The sequence below is a fragment of the Cetorhinus maximus genome, chromosome 17 (genome assembly GCF_964194155.1).
Source record: "Cetorhinus maximus chromosome 17, sCetMax3.hap1.1, whole genome shotgun sequence".
Classification (NCBI taxonomy): Eukaryota; Metazoa; Chordata; class Chondrichthyes; order Lamniformes; family Cetorhinidae; genus Cetorhinus; species Cetorhinus maximus.
The window spans coordinates 83,566,873-83,587,140 of record NC_135895.1 but is presented as its reverse complement, the minus strand read 5'-3'; the positions used below and the strand labels follow the sequence as shown (position 1 = coordinate 83,587,140).

The following is a 20,268-nucleotide window of genomic DNA, read 5'->3' as shown; positions in this document are numbered from 1 at the left end:
TCAGGGGAGAGTTCCAAGATTTTGACCAAGGGCAATGAAGAAATGGCAATATATATCTGAATTAGGATGGTGCGTGATGTGAGGGGAACTTGCAGGCGGTGGTGTTCCATATGTCTACTTCCCTTCTTCTAGGTGGCAGAGGTCATGGGTTTGGAAGATGATGTCGAAGGAGCTTTAGCCAGTTGTGCAGTGCATCTGTTGCCACTGTGTACCAGTGGTGTGGCAAGTGAATGTTTAAGGTGGTGGATGGGATGGCAATCAAGCAGGCTGCTTTATTTTGCATGATGTTGAGCTTCTTGAGTTTTGTTGCAGCTGCACTCATCCAGCAAGTGGAGAATATTCCATCACAGTCCTGACTTGTGCCTTGGAGAGGGTGGACAGGCTTTTGGGGAATCAAGAGGTAAGTTACACAGAATTCCCACCCTCTCACCTGTTCTTTTGCCACAGTATTTGTTTGCCTAGTCCAGTTAAGTTTCTGGTCAACACTAAGCCCTAGGGTATTGATGGTGGAGATTCAGCAATGTCTTTGAATGTCATGCGTAAATGGTTAGATTCAGTTATTGGAGATAGTCAATGCCTAGCACTTGATGAAGCTAAGAACAATCAATGTTAATTGCAAACAAGTAGTTACCAATCCTCAAATCTTTGCACAGACTCATAAAAATCTCCCTGTCATTAATGCTGATCAAGTGCTTTCAGATAGATTATATGTACAGTACCACACTGGAGGCCATGATTATAGAATGTGCTTCAATTGAGAGCTTCTGAAGCTAGCAGGTAGTGAGACTGAACATAGATACCACTGTTCCACCATCCCTTGAATCGTCCCATATTTTAGTACTCCATTTATTATGGCCAAATCTCCTCACTTGTATTTGATTGCTCCTTGATATTTTAACTTGAAATGTTCAGCTCAAAACCCTGCCTTAGCCGTAGTCATAACACTGCTTATGCTATAATACCAAAGCTGCGAGCCCCAAGAATATTTCAGGGATGAGAAATTTCCACAATTTGGCAGAATTGTAGCATGGAATTCTGTCGTTTTAATTTTTTTCCCGATCTCTGCCTCCCCTCAGCCGCTGCTGCTGCCACCGCTACTAAAGCCAAGACGAGAGAGTCTCAGAAAGCCTGGAAAATCCTGGCCAATTACAAGGCCAGGAGCAATCCAGGGTGTGCTGCTACACAGCCTCACACCTGCCCCAACCCGGCTGCTGTCCTCCGTACCGGAAGACGCACTCTCCAGCTGGCTGCTAGGAATAGCTGTGGGATTCAGCAAATGAGGGGGTAGGAGGAAGAGACAGCAGCAGAGTTTGAGTCTCCATGGGGTTCAGCGGACAGGAGAGAGGGATAGAAGTGGAGTCTGGGTGGTGGGCGAGGTGAATTGGGGATTGGGAAGAGGGAATGCTTACTAAGTGTTTGAGTGGTGGGGAGGGAATTTGGGAAAACGGGCTGCTGAGTGACTGAAGGTGTGCATGGGGAAGAGAGTTTGGAAAGAGGACCTGCTGAGTGAAAGTAGGGAGCAGGTGGGAAGAGGGGTGTGTGTGGTTGTGTGGTGGAAGGAGATAAGCAGATTACAATGTGTGCATGGGGGTGATGGGGTGAGAGGGTGAGTCTTCTGTTACCAAGGAAAATGGAGGCTGAGGCCAACACAAGTACATAAAATGATAAGATTTTTACAAAATATATCAAAAATACAGGTGTTCATATTTATATGATGTATTATATGTTGATCTATAATACATTAATCTTAATATTTATACACTGAATGTTACTATACTGCTTTATTGCTGTTTTGTTTTTCATGGCATACGGGATCACATTAATTTTCAACAGTTACTTTTTTATATGTTCATTCATGGGATGTGGGTGACGCTGGCAAAGCCAGCATTTCTTGCCCATTTATCATAACTTTTAACAAATTCCTAAACTAATCTCTATTAAGGTAACAACAATCCATAGACTTAACCACACACTAGGCAAAGTATTTTCACCTTACAAATTCAAGATGAAGTTCCTTTCACTTTGGTTCCTGTGGAGACAGTTGTAGGCTTACTGCTACTTTGATCTTCCATTGCCTCTGCCTCGCAAACACAAAACTGCTATCCTTATACCTAGCACAGCTCATTGAATGTAAATTCTCATTGTATCACCAGCCTCTTTGAACTCACCTCTTCTAACAATAAAACCCCTTTCATAGTACCAATTTTATTAGCAATATAAACATTTTGCTTGGTCTCTGCACGCTAGGTGCCAGATTTCACCCGCACCCCACTTTTTGAATGCTCTATTCAAAAAATGTAAATGCACTCTACCTCTCTTTACATCTCAAAACTAGTACACATCAAAGCACCCAGACTAGCTGGCTTTAATCCAATTAGGACACACCCATCGACTAAACCTCTATTTTAAAAAAAAAATATTTTCCAATAATATATACATTAATAGCTTCATGACACTACCAAACTGAAGTCCAATAATTCCACCTATTTGAAGTGGCCTACAAGTATTTGCGTTACTTTTTTATTCACTCATGGAATGTGGACGTTGCTGGCTAGGCCAGCATTATTCGCCCATTCCTAATTGCCCTTGAGAAGATGGTGGTGAGCTGCCTTCTTGAACTGCTGCAGTCCATGTGGTGTAGGTACACCCACCATACTGTTAGGGAGAGAGTTCTAGGATTTTGACCCAGTGAAAGTGAAGGAATGGCGATATATTTCCAAATCAGGTTGGTGTGTGGCTTGGAGGGGAACTTCCAGGTGGTGGTATCCCCATGTGTCTGCTGCCCTTGTCCTTCTAGATGGTTGCAGTCATGGGTTTGGAATGTACTGTCAAAGGAGCCTTGGTGAGTTGCTGCAGTGCATCTTGTACACACTGCTGCCACCATGCGTCGGTGGTGGAGAAAGTGAATGTTTGTCGATGGGGTGCCAATCAAGCAGGGTGCTTTGTCCTGGATGGCGTCAAGCTTCTTGAGTGTTGTTAGAGCTGCCCTCATCCAGGCAAATGGAGAGTATTCCTTCACACTCTGACTTATGCCTTGTAGATGGTGGACAGGGTGGGGAGTCAGGAGGTGAGTTACTCGCTGCAGGAATCAGAGCCTCTGACTGCTCTTGCAGCCACAGTATTTATATGGCTAGTCCAGCCCTATTTCTGGTCAATGGTAATCCCCAGAATGTTGATAGTGGAGGATTCAGCGATAGTAATGCCACTGAATATCAAGGGGTGATGGTTCGATTCTCTCTTGTTGGAGATGGTCATTGCCTGGCACATTTGTGGCATGAATGTTACTTGCTACTTGTCAACCCAAGCCTGGATATTGTCCAGGTCTTGCTGCATTTGGATTGTTTCAGTATCTGAGGAGTCGCGAATGGTGCTGAACATTGTGCAATCATCAGCAAATATCCCCACTTCTGACTTTATGATGGAAGGAAGGTCATTGATGAAGCAGCTGAAGATGGTTGGGCCTAGGACACTACCCTGAGGAACTCCTAGAGTGATGTCCCGGAACTGAGATGATTGACCTCCAACAACCACAACCATATTTCTTTGTGCTAGGTATGACTCCAAACAGCAGAATCTTTTCCCCCTGATTCCCATTGACTCCAGTTTTGCTAGTGCTCCGTGATGCCAAGGAGCAGTCACTCAGTCAAATGCTTCCTTGATGTCAAGGGCAGTCATTCTCACCTCACCTCTGGAGTTCTGCTCTTTCGTCCATGTTTGAACCAAGGCTGTAATAGGGTCAGGAGCTTGATGATCCTGGCGGAACCCAAACTAAGCGCAATGAGCAGGTGATTGCTATGCAAGTGCCACTTGGTATCACTGTTGATGACCCCTTTCATCACTTTGTGATGATCGAGAGTAGATGGATGGGATGGTAATTGGCTGAGTTGGGTTTGTTCCGCTTTTTGTGTACAAGACATACCTGGGTAATTTTCCACATTGCCAGGTAAATGCCAGTGTTGTAGCTGTACTGGAACAGCTTGGCTAGTGGCGTGACAAGTTCTGGAGCACAAGTCTGAGGTACTATTGCTGGAATATTGTCAGGGCCCATAGCCTTTGCAGTATCCAGTGCCTTCTGGCATTTCTTCATATCGCATGGAATAAACCAAACTGGCTTAAGACTGGCATCTGTGATGCTGGAGACCTCTAGGAGAGGCTGAGATGGATCATCCATTCTGCACTTCTGGCTGAAGATTGTTGCAAACGCTTCAGCCTTATCTTTTACACTGATGTGCTGGGCTTTCCCATAATTGAAGATGGGGATATTTGTGAAGCCTCCTGCTCCAGTGAGTTGTTTAATTGTACACCACCATTCATGACTGGATGTGGCAGGACTGCAGAGCTTAGATCTGATCCGTTGGTTGTGGAATCGCTTAGCTCTGTCTAGCGCTTGCTGCTTCTGCTGTTTGGCACGTAAGTAACTTCACCAGGTCAACACCTCATTTTTAGGCCTGCCTGGTGCTGCTCCTGGCATGCCCTCCTGCACTTTTCATTGAACCAGGGTTGATCCACTAGCTTGGTGGTAATTGTAGAGTGGGGGATATTCCGGGCCATGAAGTTACAAATTGTGATTGAGTACAGTTCTGCTGCTGCTGATGGCCCACACCGCATCATGGTTTTCCAGTCTTGAGTTGCTAGGTCTGTTTGAAATCTATCACATTTAGCATGGTGGTAGTGCTACACAACACGATGGCGGGGGGGTGGGGTGGTATCCTCAATGTGAAGAAGGGACTTCGTCTCCACAAGGACTATGTGGTGGTCACTCCCTACTGGACAGATGCATCTGCAGAAGGCAGGTTGGTGAGGATGAGGTAAAGTATGTTTTTCCCTCTTGTTGGTTCTTTCACCACCTGCCACAGACCCAGTCTAGCAGCAATGTCCTTTAGGACTCAGCCAGTTCTTCTATAGTGGTGCTACCAAGCCACTCTTGGTGATGAACATTGAAGTTTCCCATGCAGAGTACATTCTGTGCCCTTGACACCCTCAATGCTTCCTCCAAGTGGTGTTCAACATGGAGGAGTACTGATTCATCAGCTGAGGTGGGGGTGGTATGTGGTAATCAGCAGGAGGTTTCTTTGCCCATGTATGGCCTGATGTCATGGGACTTCATGGGGTCCAGAGTCGATGTTGAGGACTCCCAGGGTAACTCCCTCCTGGCTGTATATCACTGTGCCACCACTTTTGCTGGGTCTGTCCTGCCAGTGGGACAGGACATACCCAGGGATGGTGATGGTGGTGTTTTGGACATTATCTGTCAGGTATGAGTATGACTATAAAAACAAAAAGCTAAAAGCTACTGCGGATGCTGGAAATCCAAAACAAAAACAGAATTACCTGGAAAAACTCAGCAGGTCTGGCAGCATCGGCGGAGAAGAAGTCAGTTAACGTTTCGAGCCTTCATGGCCCTTCGGCAGAACTGGAGCATAGTTAGAAGAAGGGAGAAATATAAATTGGTTTAAGGTGGGTGGTGGGGGGGGTGGAGAGAGAGACATTGAGGGTGTGGTGTGGTGATTGTGGGGATGAGCAGATAATCAAAAGATGTCACAGACAAAAGGGTCAAAGAGGGTCCCCCTTGTCCTCACTTATCACCCCACCAGCCTCCGCATTCAAAGGATCATCCTCCGCCATTTCCGCCAACTCCAGCATGATGCCACCACCAAACACATCTTCCCTTCACCCCCCCGACGGCATTCCGTAGGGATCGTTCCCTCCGGGACACCCTGGTCCACTCCTCCATCACCCCCTACTCCTCAACCCCCACTTATGGCACCTCCCCATGCCCACGCAGAAGATGCAACACCTGCCCCTTCACTTCCTCTCTCCTCACCGTCCAAGGGCCCAAACACTCCTTTCAAGTGAAGCAGCATTTCACTTGCATTTCCCCTAGTCTACTGCATTCGTTGCTCCCAATGCGGTCTCCTCTACATTGGAGAGACCAAACGCAAACTGGGCGACCGTTTTGCGGAACACCTGCGGTCTGTCCGCAAGAAAGACCCAAACCTCCCTGTCGCTTGCCATTTTAACACTCCACCCTGTTCTCTTGCCCACATGTCTGTCCTTGGCTTGCTGCATTGTTCCAGTGAAGCCCAACGCAAACTGGAGGAACAGCACCTCATCTTCCGACTAGGCACTTTACAGCCCTCCGGGCTGAATATTGAATTCAACAACTTCAGATCTTAAACTCCCCCTCCCCCCATCCCCACCCCGTTTCTTTCCCCACCCCCCCCCGCTTTTTTTTCTTCAATAATTTATATAGATTCTTCTTTCCCCACCTATTTCCATTATTTTTAAATCTAAAACTAAAACCTTTAGTCTTTCCACCCCACCCCCACTACAGCTGTACTTTGAATATCCTGTCTTCCATTCTTAATTAGCACTTTTCTCAGACAAATACCACCACCTTCAACACCTCTTTGACCCTTTTGTCTGTGACATCTTTTGATTATCTGCTCATCCCCACAATCACCACACCACACCCTCAATGTCTCTCTCTCCACCACCCCCCACCCCCCCCCGCCCCACCCACCTTAAACCAATTTATATTTCTCCCTTCTTCTAACTATGCTCCAGTTCTGCCGAAGGGCCATGAAGGCTCGAAACGTTAACTGATTTCTTCTCCGCCGATGCTGCCAGACCTGCTGAGTTTTTCCAGGTAATTCTGTTTTTGTGATGAGTATGACTATGTCAGGCTGTTGCTTGACTAGTCTGTAGGACAGCTGTACGAATTTTGGCACAAAGCCCCAGATGTTACTAAGGAGGACGTTGCAGGGTCGACAAAGCTGAGTTTGCCGTTGTCATTTCCAGTCTCTAAGTCGATGCCAGGTGGTCCATCCGGTTTCATTCCTTACCCAATTTGTATGGCTATCCCCCTAGGATGTTGATGATGGTGAACTCAGTGATTTCACTACAGATCATAAAAGTGCTATAATTATATGATTCATTGTCACAAAAAATTAACTTTTTATCTTCAGCCACTCTCATCCCTGAAACATTTTAAACTCTTACTTAGCAAATTTAATCACAGTGCCTTGTTTATAAACACATGTACAACTTAAATCTGCCTCATGTTCTTGGGATGTGAGCATTGATGGCAAGGCCAGCATTTATTGCCCATCCCTAATTGCCCTCAAGAAAGTGGTGATGAGCAGCCTCTTGAAACGTTACAGTTTACGTGATGCAGGTGCGTCCAAAGTGCTGTTCGGAATGGAGGTCCAGGATTTTGACCCAGTGACAGTGAAGGAATAAGAATATAATGCCAAGACAGGATTAAAAGTGACTTGGAGGAGGACTTGCAAGTGGTGGTGTTCCCATGCATCTGCTGCCCTTGTCCTTCTAGGTGATTACAAGTTTGGAAATTGCTGTCGAAGTTCCTTGGTGAGTTACTGCATTGCGTCTTGTGGATGGCACACTGTTGTCACTGTGTGCCAGTGATGAAGGGAATAAATGTTTAAGATGGTGGATAGGGTGCCAATCGAGTGGGCTGTTCTGTCAGATGTCTGAATGCTCTTGTGTTTTGTTGAAGCTGCACTCATCAAAGCAAGTGGACAGTATTGCATCACACTCTTTACTTGTGCCTTGAAGATGATGGACAGGCTCTGGGGAGTCAGAAGGTCCGATATTTGCCGTAGAATTCCCAGCCTCTGATGTGCCCTTGTAGCCACTGTATTTTTATGGCTATCTCTGTAGGATGTTGATGATGAGAACTTCAAGGATAGTAATGCCATTGAATTTCATGGGGAGAAGGTTAGATTCTCTCTTGTTAGACATGGTACTTGTCTGGTAGTTGTGTGGCGTGAATGTTACTTTCCATTTATCAGCCTAAGCTTGCTGTCCTGTCCAGGAAGAAAAGTATACCTATGTCAGCCTGGCTACTTTACAAAATGATTTTTTTCCTGCAGCTGATCACATGCTCGTTGTTCCAGAAGATTCTCAGCTGTTCCAAAGGACAAAGACTACCTCATCATCCTCCTGGAAAGTGACTTGTATAAACATTTGAGCCAAACAAAACCCCTTCCTGCATTTTGTGCGTGTGTGGAAAATAAACTACCCCTTTTATTTTATCTTATCTCAAGTTTGCTGTGAGGTTATTAACAGAGTATTGGATAACTCCAAAACTGAAGAGTTGGGGAAAATACGCCACCAGTTATAAAAGGGGGAAAATCAGAAATCAAAAACACCTTTCTGTTTACAGACGGGCAGTGAGTGGAGAAATCAGGGCTGTTTAAATTAATCCCCCTCCTGTTCGGAACACTGTGTTGTCCAGGTCTTGCTGCATTTGGACACTGACAGCTTCATTATCTGAGGAGTTGTGAGTTGCACTGAACACGATGCAATCATCCCAGCTTCTTATTTTATGTTGGAAGGAAGGTCATTGATGAAACAGCCGAAGATGGTTGCATCTAAGACACTGCTTGAGGAACACCTGTAGTAATGTCCTGGGGCTGAGATGATTGGCCTCCAACAACCACAACTACCTTGTTTTGTACAAGGTATGACTCCAAACAGTGGGCAGTTTACCCCCGATTCCCACTGATTTCAATTTTGCTATGGTTCCTTGATGCACTTAGTCAAATGCTGCCTGGATGTCAAATTCAGTCACTCTCAGTTCACCTCTGGAACTTAGCTCCTTTTTCCATGTTTGGATCAAGGCTGTAATTTGGCAGAAGTAAAACTGCACATCATTTAGTAAGTTGTTGCTGACTAAGTGCCACTTGGTAGCACCGTCAGCGACATGTTCCATTACTGTGATGATGAGAGTAGACTGATGGGGCAGTAATTCGCCAGTTTGGATTTCTCCTGATTTTTGTGAACAGGACATAGCTGGGTCATTTTCCACATTATCCAGCAGATGCCAGTGTTGTAGCTGTAATGGAACAGCTTGGCTAAGAGTGCAGTTAATTCTGGAGCACAAGTCTTCAGTGGTATAGGCGGGATGTTGTCAGGGCCCCTAGCCTTTGCTGTATCCAGTGCCTTCAGCTATTTATTCATATCACGTGGAGTGAGTCGGATTGTCTAAAGACTGGCATCTATGATAGTGGAGACCTAAGAAAGAGGCCAAAATGGATCATAAACTCAGCACTTCCGGCTGAAGATGGTTGAAAAGCTTCAGCCTTGTGTTTTATACCGTCATGCTGGGCTCTACCATCATTGAAGATGGGAATGTTTTTGGAGAGTCATCCTGTTTAGTTGTGACCACCATTCTCGACTGGTCATGGCAGGACTGCAGAGCGTTGATCTGATCAATTGGCAATCTGCAATCTGTGTGGCAATCCTTTTAATCCCTACTCCTCCTCCCTTCAATGCAGACATGATGGGCTGAATGGCCTCCTCCTAAGCTGTGACCATTCAGTGATTCTGTGATCATGGATCAACATGGAGCTTGACTGCAGTTCTATGATGTAATCACATGAGAGCTTCTGCTGACAACAGGTAGTGAGACTGACTTTTCTCAATATCATCTGCTCGCTCTCTTCCCTAACATTCACCAGTCCATAAACTACATTCAATACAATAATATTTCCCTGCTGAATTCAGAACTCTAAGCAACTAGGTTCAACAATTGCACCATGTTAAAGTGGTGTACAGGACTCTTTAACACTACCATGCCACCTTATCTTGTCCTCTCTCAATATAAACCCTGCAAGTTCTGCCTGAGTGCAAGTCACAAATACACTAATACATTTGGAAATCAATGAGCCACAAGAGCATTTTGTGCCCCTTACTTACTAAGGTAATTTGTGCATTAACGTACACAACTGAAATCTGCCTCTATCTGGTTGTATGGGAAGGCAGGGAAGTTGCAGAACAGAAGGCGAGGCCTTGCTCCCAGCTCTGCCAAACTCTCAATTTTGTTGTGACGTTGAGAGAGATTTCAGAGTAAATCGTGTGACTGTATTCTTATACTGGAAAGAGTAACTGGTATGAGCAGAAAGAACAAGGTTTGTACAGAAGACACAAGAGTACCTTTGATTAAAGTCAACAACTGAATGTAAATGAACTTCGCACTCTGCCCAATATAAAGAATATTGATTTTCCTCACCATCCTAAGTACCCCCTGCCCACTGTGGCGGTTGCAGAGGACCCATCGAACACCTATCTCACATTTCACTTGTGGATTCTGAGAGAACCAGAACATAAGCAGTTCATTGCAATTTTTTTTTTTAATTAATCCATGGGATGTGGGCATCACTGGCTGGGCCAGCATTTATTGCCCACCCCTAGTTGCCCTTGAGAAGGTGGTGAGCTGCCTTCTTGATCCACTGCAGTCCATGTGGTGTAGGTACACCCACAGTGCTGTTAGGGAGGGAGTTCCAGGATTTTGACTAAGTGACCATGAAGGAACGACCGATATATTTCCAAGTCAGGATGGTGAGTGACTTGGAGGGGAACTTCCAGTTGGTGATATCCTCATCTATCTGCAGCCCTTGTCCTTCTAAATGGTAGTGGTTGTGAGTTTGGAATGTGCTGTCTAAGGAGCCTTGGTGAATTCCTGCAGTGCATCTTGAAGATGATACACACTGCTGCTACTGTGCGTGGGTGGTGGAGGGAGTGAATGTTTGTGGATGTGGTACCAATCAATTCCAAACCAAGAGATTCCTGGGTCTGAAATCCTCCATTTAAACAGGTATTGCAAAATTGTAAATGAAGTTTCTAAAATGCTGAATGCTTTGCACAGAAACATACAAAAAGAAAATCCCAGGAAGTGAGGCTGGCATCAAATCAAGCGCTTTCAGGTAAATTGTATGTTTCAATGTCCCAAGGAACATGTAATGATTTGTTTGATAATGTGGGGATGTACGGCCGGCAGGGAACAGGAGGTGAGGTTTTCTCCCAGCTCTCAATTAACATGGATAAAAGTCTCAGAGGAAATTGTGAGCCCACATTCTTCTACCGGGCAGAGTACATGGTATCTGGTGAGGGAACCAAATGTGTATCGAGCATACCAGAGCATTTTTGCCCAAAGAAGAAATGGATGCAAATGAGCTATCCACTCCGTCAAACGAAAGAAATATTCCTCAAAAGTCTCATCTGCATCTCCTCTCCATTTTTACCTTGATTTTCTTCACTTCCATTTTCACTCTCAGCGAATTGCGACTCTTGCTCATTTCTTTTCTGCTCCTCAAATCTCTGCTCATTTCTGTATTCTGAGGCTCAGAAGAAAGGCAGTTAAGAACAAAGAACATTAATTCCAGCCATACTGTCTTTTATCAAAAAGGTGTCACTCAACTGTAAAACTATTTCTCAAACACTGAAACTTTTGCATCGATGCACAAAAATTAAATTCCTGAAAAAGAATGATTTCTGAAATCTAATCAGGTGATTTTGGACAGATGATCTGTCCAATAATGTATGGCAAAAAGTGTATACAAGATGTGATCGACAAGTGGTTCTGATGAGAGCAGGTAGTGAGAGTGAAAGGTTGCTCACCACCATGTGCCCTGCAGAGATTAGTGTCCAATCTGCAAACAATTTCCTGCAATGAATTATACTGTTTGCAATATGTAAAATAATAAAATATTTGATCAAATTACAATATGCGGAGCTCTGCATCAACAGACTTGAAAGCATCAATCTGGGTGGCACTGTGGATTGCTGTAGTCAATATACAACATTTCCCAGCAAGTTACGTTGTCAATCATTCCCAAGCCACCACTGTAAGCCGAAAACAGGTCAGATAGTACTGTCTACTTTCTCACATCTCTGAGCCATCAGTTTTGCAAAAAGAATCTCTCAGACCTCAGAATAAGTGCATTTCCCACAACCATCTCAAGGGAAGACTGCAATGATCTGTTAAGTGGCTCCAGCATTTTCAGACTGTACCTTGTTTCATTGGGTCTGTCACTAAATGCAACAGGGAACTATCACAGGTGACTGCCGTATCAGCATTGAGCCTGAGTGTGATCTCATTGAAAGCTACTGATGCCAACACTGTATTGTGTTGTGTACTGTAGGTTCACAATAATCATTTGCTCTCTCTCTATCCTAATAATTAACAATCGATAAAATACATTCAGTACAATAGTAGTTACCTGCCGAATTCTGAACTCCAGGCAACTAGATGCAGCAATTGCAACGTGTTTTAGTGTTGTACGGGATGGGATTAACACTGCCATTGCACTTTGATTTTACTTTAACCTTCCCAATATTATTTGCAACTTTAAAAAGTTCAGCTCCAGGTTTTGCCTGAGTACGAGCCACAAATGCACTAATGCAGTCATACCAAAGCAAGAAGCCCCAGAGCATTTTTTGCCTCATACTTACCAAGATAATTTGTGAATTAATGTACACACAGCTGAAATCTGCCTCTATCTGGTTATATGGGGAGCCAGGGAAGTTGTAGAACAGAAGGTGAGCACTTGCTCCCTGCTCTGCCAAACTCAGTTTTGTTATGACTTTGAGAAAGATTTCAGAGTAACTCACATGTCTGTATTCTTATACTGGGAAGAGTAACTGGCATGTGCAGAAAGAACAAAGTTTGTATGAAGGCACCCGAACACCTGTCATTAAAGTCAATGTAAATGAACTTTGTACTCTGTCCAACAGAGAGAATATTGATTTTCCTCACCATCCTGAGTACGCTCTGTGCACTGTGGAGGTTGCAGAGTTCTCATCAACCCCTTTTCACCCTTTTCACTCATGGATTCTGAAAGCAACAGAACATACGCAGTTAGGAACAATCATTGCTCATTCCACACAAACAGATTCTTGGGTCTGAAATCCTCCATTTAAACAGGTGCCCAACAATTGCAAACGTTAATGAAGTTTCTAAAACACTGAAAGCTTTGCACAGAAACATAGAAAAAGAAAACCCCAGGCAGTGATGCTGCATCATATTGAGCGCTTTCAGGTAAATTGTGTGTTTAGTTGTGCCGGGGAAAATGTGATGATCTGTTTGGTAATGTCGGGAGTGCACCACCAACAGGGAACAGGAGGTGAGGTTTTCTCCCAGCTCTCAATTAATATGGACAAAAGTTTCAGAGGAAATTGTGTGCCCACATTCTTCTACCAGGCAGAACACACAGCAGCTGGTGAGGGAACAGAGTGTGTATCGAGCATAATTGAGAATTCTTGCCTAAAGAAAGAATGGACGCAAATGAGCTGTCCACTCTTTCGAACACAGGAAATAGTTCTCAAAAATCTCATCTGCATCTCCTCTCCATTTTTACCTTGATTTTTTGCAATGGTTTGACTTCCATTTTCACCTTCAGCGAATTGCGATTCTTGCTCATTTCCTTTTTGCTCCTCAAATCTCTGCTCAGTTCTGCATGCTGAGACAATCAGGAGAAACGCAGTTAAGGACAAACAGCATTAACTCCAGTAATTCAGAGTGGCCTGAAATTTAAGGATCCAAAGAATCGCAAGGATGTGCCAGCAGCCCCGATGCCATATTACGCTCTAACAAGTGTTGATTGGCATAAGGCAGGACTTTTGCCCCTCACTCAGGAGGAGGTCCTGCCTTGGAGAGCTGCAGGCCAATCTGATTGGCTGGCAACTCACCAGTCACTCCATACACATTGCTGCAGTAGCTGTAAGTGGCACTGTAGGAAGCTGCCTGGCACTGCATCCCTGGAACCAGAAGACAGGTAAATGGCAGGGGATCCAGGGCAGGGAGGGTAGGGAACATCTGAGGGGGTGGTCAGGGGGGCAATAGGTCAGGGGACCAGGTCAGGTTGCGGGGGGGGGTGATATCCAGAGGTCACCAAGCCATAACGGGAGGGTGCCCCCAGTCGGAAGGGGGCTTCTGATGGAGGCGGCCCCACCATTTCACACCCAAGATCAAACTTATTTTGTTGACGCATTTTCCCCCTGAGCTGTCATCTGCCCACCAGCCTAAAAATTGAGGCTGGGTGGGAAAAGTTTCTTAAGTAGCCATTAAGTGGCCATTTAAGGGCCTTAACTGGGGCTAGGGTGGGCTTCCTGTCTGAGGCCCTGCCCACCCCTGTGTAAAATTGCTACAAGGTCGGGCCAGGCAGCAACCAGGAGGGAATCCCAGTATGCAATTTCACACTCCCCCCCACCCCGCCTCAGAACCCACTGGGACGGATTATAAAACTCTAGCCAGTGTCTTTTATGAAAAAGGTGCCAAAAACTCATAAAAACAATTTCTCAAACACTGAAACCTTTACATCGATGCACACAAAATAAAGTCCTGACAAAGAACCATTCCAGGCTGAAATCTCATCAAGTGGTTTTGGAGAGACGGTCTTTATTTATTGCTTTTAAATTCTTCAGCTCCCTGAGGCAGCTCTCTGCCTTCAGGGAGCTTTCTCTGCCTTCAGGGAGCTTTCTCCCCCGCGCCCGCGCTTAGGTTAGCGCCCGCCCTCCCTCCGCCCACACCCTGGCAGCGCTGAGCATTTCATTGGCCAGCCAGCCTGAAATCATGGTCAGGGGCTGAGCGCAAGTGGCAGTCTGTTCCCCAGCCGCTCCCGGACCCGCCGATCATACCGGCATACCAACCTAAAAATTCTGCCCATTGTGTCTTTTATCAAGAACGTGGCAAACACTCATAATTGTAAGGCTATTTCTCAGAAACAGAAACCTTTGCATCGATGCACACAAAATAAAGTCTTGATAAAGAAGGATTGCACACTGAAATCGAGTCAGATGATTTTGGACAGATGATCTGCCCAATAATGTATAGCAGAAAGCCTGTACAGGAGGTGATCGACAAGTGGTTCTGATGACAGCAGGAAGCAGCTCTGCAGAGATTAGTGTCCAATCTGCAAACAAATTCCTGCAATGAATGACACTGTTTGTAATATGAAAAATAATACAGTATTTGATCAAATTACAATATTTGGAGCTCTGCATCAAGAGACTTGGAGGTATCACTCTGGATGGTGCTGTGTATTGCTGTACCAATCAGTCCACATATGACTTTTCCCATGAAGTTATGTTGTCAGTCAAACACAAGCCACCACTGTAAGCAGAAACTAGGTCAGGTAGGAATAGTCTGCTTTCTCACAATTCCTACCCATCAGTTTTGAAAAAAGATTGCCTCAGACCTCAGAGTAAGTGCGTTTCCCACAATCCTCCAAAGGGAAGACCGCTTTGATCAATTAAGTGACACAAGGTTTTCAGACTGTACCTTGCTTCATTGGGTTTGTCATTAAATTCAACAGGGAACTATCACCAGTGGCTGCCTTATCAGCATGGAGCCTGAATGTGATCTAATTGAAAGCTTCTTATGCTAACAGGTACTTCAACTGACGTTTCACAATATCATCTGCTCTCTCTCTATAGTATTAATTATCAGTCTAAAAAATACATTTAGCAGAATAGTAGTTACCTGCTGAATTCTGAGCTCTAAGCAACAAGATTCAGCAATTGCAAAGTGTTTTAGTGCTGTATGGGACTCTTTGATTAACACTATCACCGTACCTCCTCTTACCTTAACCTTTCCAATATCATTTTCAACTTTAAAAAGTTTAGCTACAAGTTTTTCTTGAGCAGAGTCACAAATGAGCTAATGCAATTATACAAAAGCAAGAAGCCCCAGAGCATTTTGTGCCTCTTACTTATCAAGGTAATTTGTGAATTAACCTACACACAGCTGAAGTCTGCCTCTATCTAGTTATATGGGGAGGCAGGGAAGTTTTAGAACAGAAGGCAAGGACTTGCCCTCCGCTCTGCCAAACTCTCAGTTTTGTTATGACTTTGAGAGTGATTTCAGAGTAAATCGTGTGTCTGTATTCTTATACTAGGAAGAGTAAGTGGCATATGCAGAAAGAACAATGTTTGCATGAAGACACCTGTCATTAAAAAGTCAAGAATTGAATGTAAATGAGCTTTGCACTCTGTCCAACATAGAGACTATTGATTGCCCTCACCATCCTGAGTACCCTCTGTGCACAGTGGAGTTTGCAGAGAGTCCATCAACCACCTATCACACTTTTCACTTGTGGATCCTGAGAGGAACAGAATATATGTGGTTAGGAATAATCACTGCAAATTCCAAATCAAGAGATTCCTGGGTCTGAAACCCTCCATTTAAACAGTTGCTCAACAATTGGCCAACTACATCCCAGAGTACTTAAGGAAGTGGCCCTAGAAATAGTGGATGCATTGGTGGTCATCTTCTGAGATTCTACAGACTCTGGAACAGTTCATACAGCTTGGAGGGTAGCTAATGTAACCCCACTATTTAAAAAGGGAAGTAGAGAGAAAACAGACAATTGTAGACCAGTCAGCCCGAAGTCAGTAGTGGGGACAATTCTAGAGTCCATTATAAAAGATTTAATAGCTGAGCACTTGGAAAACAGTGGCAGAATTGGACAGTCAGCATGGATTTACGAAAGGGAAATCATGTTTGACAAATCTACTGGAATTTTTTGAGGATGTAACTAGTAGAGTTGATGAAGGGGAGCCAGTGGATATGGTTTATTTGGACTTTCAGAAGGCTTTCGACAAAGTCCCACATAAGAGTGTGTGTAAAATTTATAGGTTTCTATGAGATCCCCCCTCATTCTTCTGAACTCCAGCGCGTGGGATTGGGGGTAGTGTATTGAGATGGATAGAAAACTGGTTGGCAGACAGGAAACAAAGAGTAGTAATAAATGGGTCTCTTTCCGAATGGCAGGCAGTGACTAGTGGGGTATCACAGGGATCGGTGCTGGGACCCCAACTATTCACAATATATATAATGATTTAGATGAGGGAACTAAATGTAATATCTCTAAATTTGCAAATGACACAAAGCTGGGTGGGAGGGTGAGCTGTGAGGAGGATGCAGAGATGCTTCAGTGTGATTTGGACAAGCTGAGTGAGTGGGCAAATGCATGGCAGATGCAGTATAACGAGGATAAATGTGAGGTTATCCACTTTGGTAGCAAAAAGAGGAAGGCAGATTATTCTCTGAATGGCTATAAATTGAGAGAGGGGAATGTGCAATGAGACCTGGGTGTCCTCGTACACCAGTAGCTGACGGTAAGCATGCAAGTGCAGCAGGCGGTAAAGAAGGCAAATGGTATGTTGGCCTTCATAGCGAGAGGATTCAAGCACAGGAGCAGGAATGCCTTGCTGCAATTATACAGGGCCTGGGTGAGACCACACTTGGAATATTGTGTGTAGTTTTGGTCACCTTATCTGAGGAAGGATGTTCTTGCTATAGAGGGAGTGCAGCAAAGGTTTACCAGACTGATTCCTGGGATGGCGGGACTGACATATGAGGAAAGATTGCGTCCGTTAGGGTTATATTCGCTGGAGTTCAGAAGAATGAGGGGGGATCTCATAGAAACATAAAATTCTAACAGGACTAGACAGGGTAGATGTAGGAAGGATGTTCCCGATGGTGGGGAAGTCCAGAATCAGGAGTCACAGTCTGACGATACGGGGTAGACCATTTAGGACTGAGATGAGGAGAAATTTCTTCACCCAGAGAGTGGTGAGCCTGTGGAATTTGCTATCATAAAAAGTAGTTGAGGCCAAAACATTGTACGCTTTCAAGGAGTTAGATATAGCTTTTGGCGTGAAAGGGGTCAAAGGATATGGGGAGAAAGCAGGAGCAGGCTATTGAGTTGGATGATCAGCCATGATCATAATGAATGGCGGAGCAGGCTCGAAGGTACCGAATGGCCTACTCCTGCTCCTATTTTCTATGTTTCTAATTGCAATCATAAATGTAGTTTCTATACTGCTGAAAGCTTTGCACAGGAACATACATAAAGAAAATCCCAGAAAGTGATGCTGCATCATATCGAGCGCTTTCAGATAAATTGTACTTTTAATTGTGCTGGGGAAAATGTGATGATCTGTTTGGTAATGTCGGGGGTGCATGGCCGACAGGGAACAGGAGGTGAGGTTTTCTCCCAGCTCTCAATTAACATGGACAAACGTCTCAGAGGAAATTGTGTGCCCACATACTTCTACTGGGCAGAACACACGGCAGCTGGTGAGGGATCAGTGTGTGTATTGAGATTACCCAAGCATTTGTGCCTAAAGAAGAAATGGATGCAAATTAGCTACCACTCTGTCGAACACAGGAAATATTTTTCAAAAATCTCATCTGCCTCTCCTCTCCATTTTTACCTTGATTTTCTTCACCGGTTTGACTTCCGTTTTCACCCTCAGCGAATTGCGATTCTTGCTCATTTCCTTTCTGCTCCTCAAATCTCTGCTCATTTCTGTATTCTGAGACAATCAGAAGAAATACAGTTATGAACAAAGAGCATTAATTACAAACGTAGTGGGCAGAATTCTCCCTGCCGCTGGCATCAAGTACGTTCAGTGGCATGAGCAGACAATATGGCGAGAGGGCCAAAAATTGGTTTCACAAAGTTGTGAAACCAGTTTGCAATTGTCTGCTCAACTGATCGATGGCAGGCCACATTTCCCGCCATCGGATGTCAAGAACCTCATTTTAATACACCTGCATATCCTTATAAGGCCAGCCCGCCAGAATCATTTCCCCATGCTGGATCATCCTCCCACCTCAGCAGGAAAACACGCTGCGTTTTTCACAACAGCATACATAAGGCGTGCACCTGGCAGGAGGCACTTTGCACAGGACTTCAAAGTTTGTTTGTCTATCTTGCTTCAGATAGCACTTGCAATCATCAGTGCCAGGCTTTACATACAGTACCACATCACTTTTAGGGGGACTCACCTGCAGGTCTCTACCTACCAGACCAACCATAAGGCGTGGGTGGCTTTTCAACAGCTGCAGGGCTAGGGCTTGCTTAGAGAAAGGGGAGAAATGGCCTCAGGCAAGGGAAGAAGCTGCAGGACTAGAGCTGTACTGGGGAAGGAGGGTCCCAGGGTGTGTGTGGGGGAGCATGTTGATCTGTGCAAGGGGCCTCAAAATGGTGAGGGCTGAGGAGGCAGTCTCCACAAGTGATGAGGTGAGATGGACATGTGAGGGTATGTGTGTGAGAATGGGTAGTGATGTCTGTTGAGCTGGCAGTAAGATGCCATTGAATGTGTGATGGGCTTGAGTATGTGGGTTTAGAGTGATGAGATGGTTAACTTACCATGGCGGCACGTATGAGATCGATCATCCTATGTCGGCCAACATCTTCTGTGCAGCATTGGCACTGATCATCATCGCCATCACCTACCAAGCCGGAGTGGTAACTTTGCTGCCCTCCAGCAGCCAAATCGGGTTTAGAGGACGTCACAGCGGGCATCCACAGTGTCCAAAAGGTGCTCAAGGGAAGTGTCACAAAACTTGGTCTTCTAGCCTTTTAGGGCCATGAGTTCTTTGCAGCAGTTCTGGGCTGGAATCACTAGGTGTGTGCGCAGCAATAATTTAAATGTGCCACCTGGCGTGATGAAGCGGTGAGCTGATGGCATGGCAGGCGAATCCGAGCCGCCCACCATCGAAACGGCATGTTTCCTAGGAATGCAGAATTGATGCGGCAGGTTTGGGACGATACAGCATGCGAAGTCACCATTGCGGCTGGCGGGTAAAACATAGTTTTTTCCGCCCAATACTGCACTTAGTGCAAATCTGGGATGATTCCACCCAGAGTGTCTTACCAAAAAGGTGCCAAACACTCATTATTGTAAAAACTATTTCTATTTTAATGAAAACTTTGCATCGATGCACAGAAAATAAAGTCTTGAAAAAGAACAATTACACACTGCAATCTAATCAGGTGTTTTGGACAGATGATCTGTCCAAGTAATGTATAGCAGAAAGTGTGTACAGGATGTGATCCACAAGCGGTTCTGATGAGAGTAGGTAGTGAGAGTGAAAGGTTGCTCACCACCACGTGCTCTGCAGAGATTAGTGTCCAATCTGCAAACAATTGCCTGCAATGAATTACACTGCTTGTAATATGAAAACTAATTAATTATTTGATCAAATTACAATGTGTGGAGCTCTGCATCAACAGACATGAAAGCATCAATTTGGGTGATGCTGTGGATTGCTGTACCAAGCAATCAATACATGACTTTTCACAGCAACTTATGTTGTCCATTATATACAAACCACCACTGAAGGCAGAAAGCGGGTTAGGTAGCACTGCCTGCTTTCTCATATCTCCGAGCCATCGGTTTTGGAAAAAGGTTGTCTCAGACCTCAGAGTAAGTGTGGTTTCCCACAATCCTCCAAAGGGAAGAGTGCACGGGTCAGTTGAATGGCTCAAACATTTTCAGACAATACATTGCTTCATTGGCTTTGTCACTAAATACAACAGGGAACTATCACAAGTGGCTGCCATATCAACATGGAGCCCATATGTGACCTAACTGAAAGCTTCTAATGATACTAAAGCTTGTGAACATCAACTGCTCTTCCTCGTTCCTCATATTCACCAGTCTGGAATG

The 20,268-nt window shown here is 44.8% G+C and overlaps 1 protein-coding gene across 1 annotated transcript in view; it reads right to left on the bottom strand.

Annotated features, from left to right (window-relative positions):
• Positions 1 to 20,268, bottom strand: part of LOC144692552 (uncharacterized) — a 59,538-nt gene that overhangs the window by 4,585 nt on the left and 34,685 nt on the right. The window contains exons 24-27 of the mRNA XM_078561549.1: positions 18,025 to 18,126; positions 13,164 to 13,265; positions 12,563 to 12,640; positions 11,049 to 11,147 (exon numbers count right to left, since the gene is read on the bottom strand). Coding sequence (XP_078417675.1) covers positions 11,049 to 11,147; positions 12,563 to 12,640; positions 13,164 to 13,265; positions 18,025 to 18,126 — 381 coding nt within the window. The remainder of the gene's footprint in view (positions 1 to 11,048; positions 11,148 to 12,562; positions 12,641 to 13,163; positions 13,266 to 18,024; positions 18,127 to 20,268) is intronic.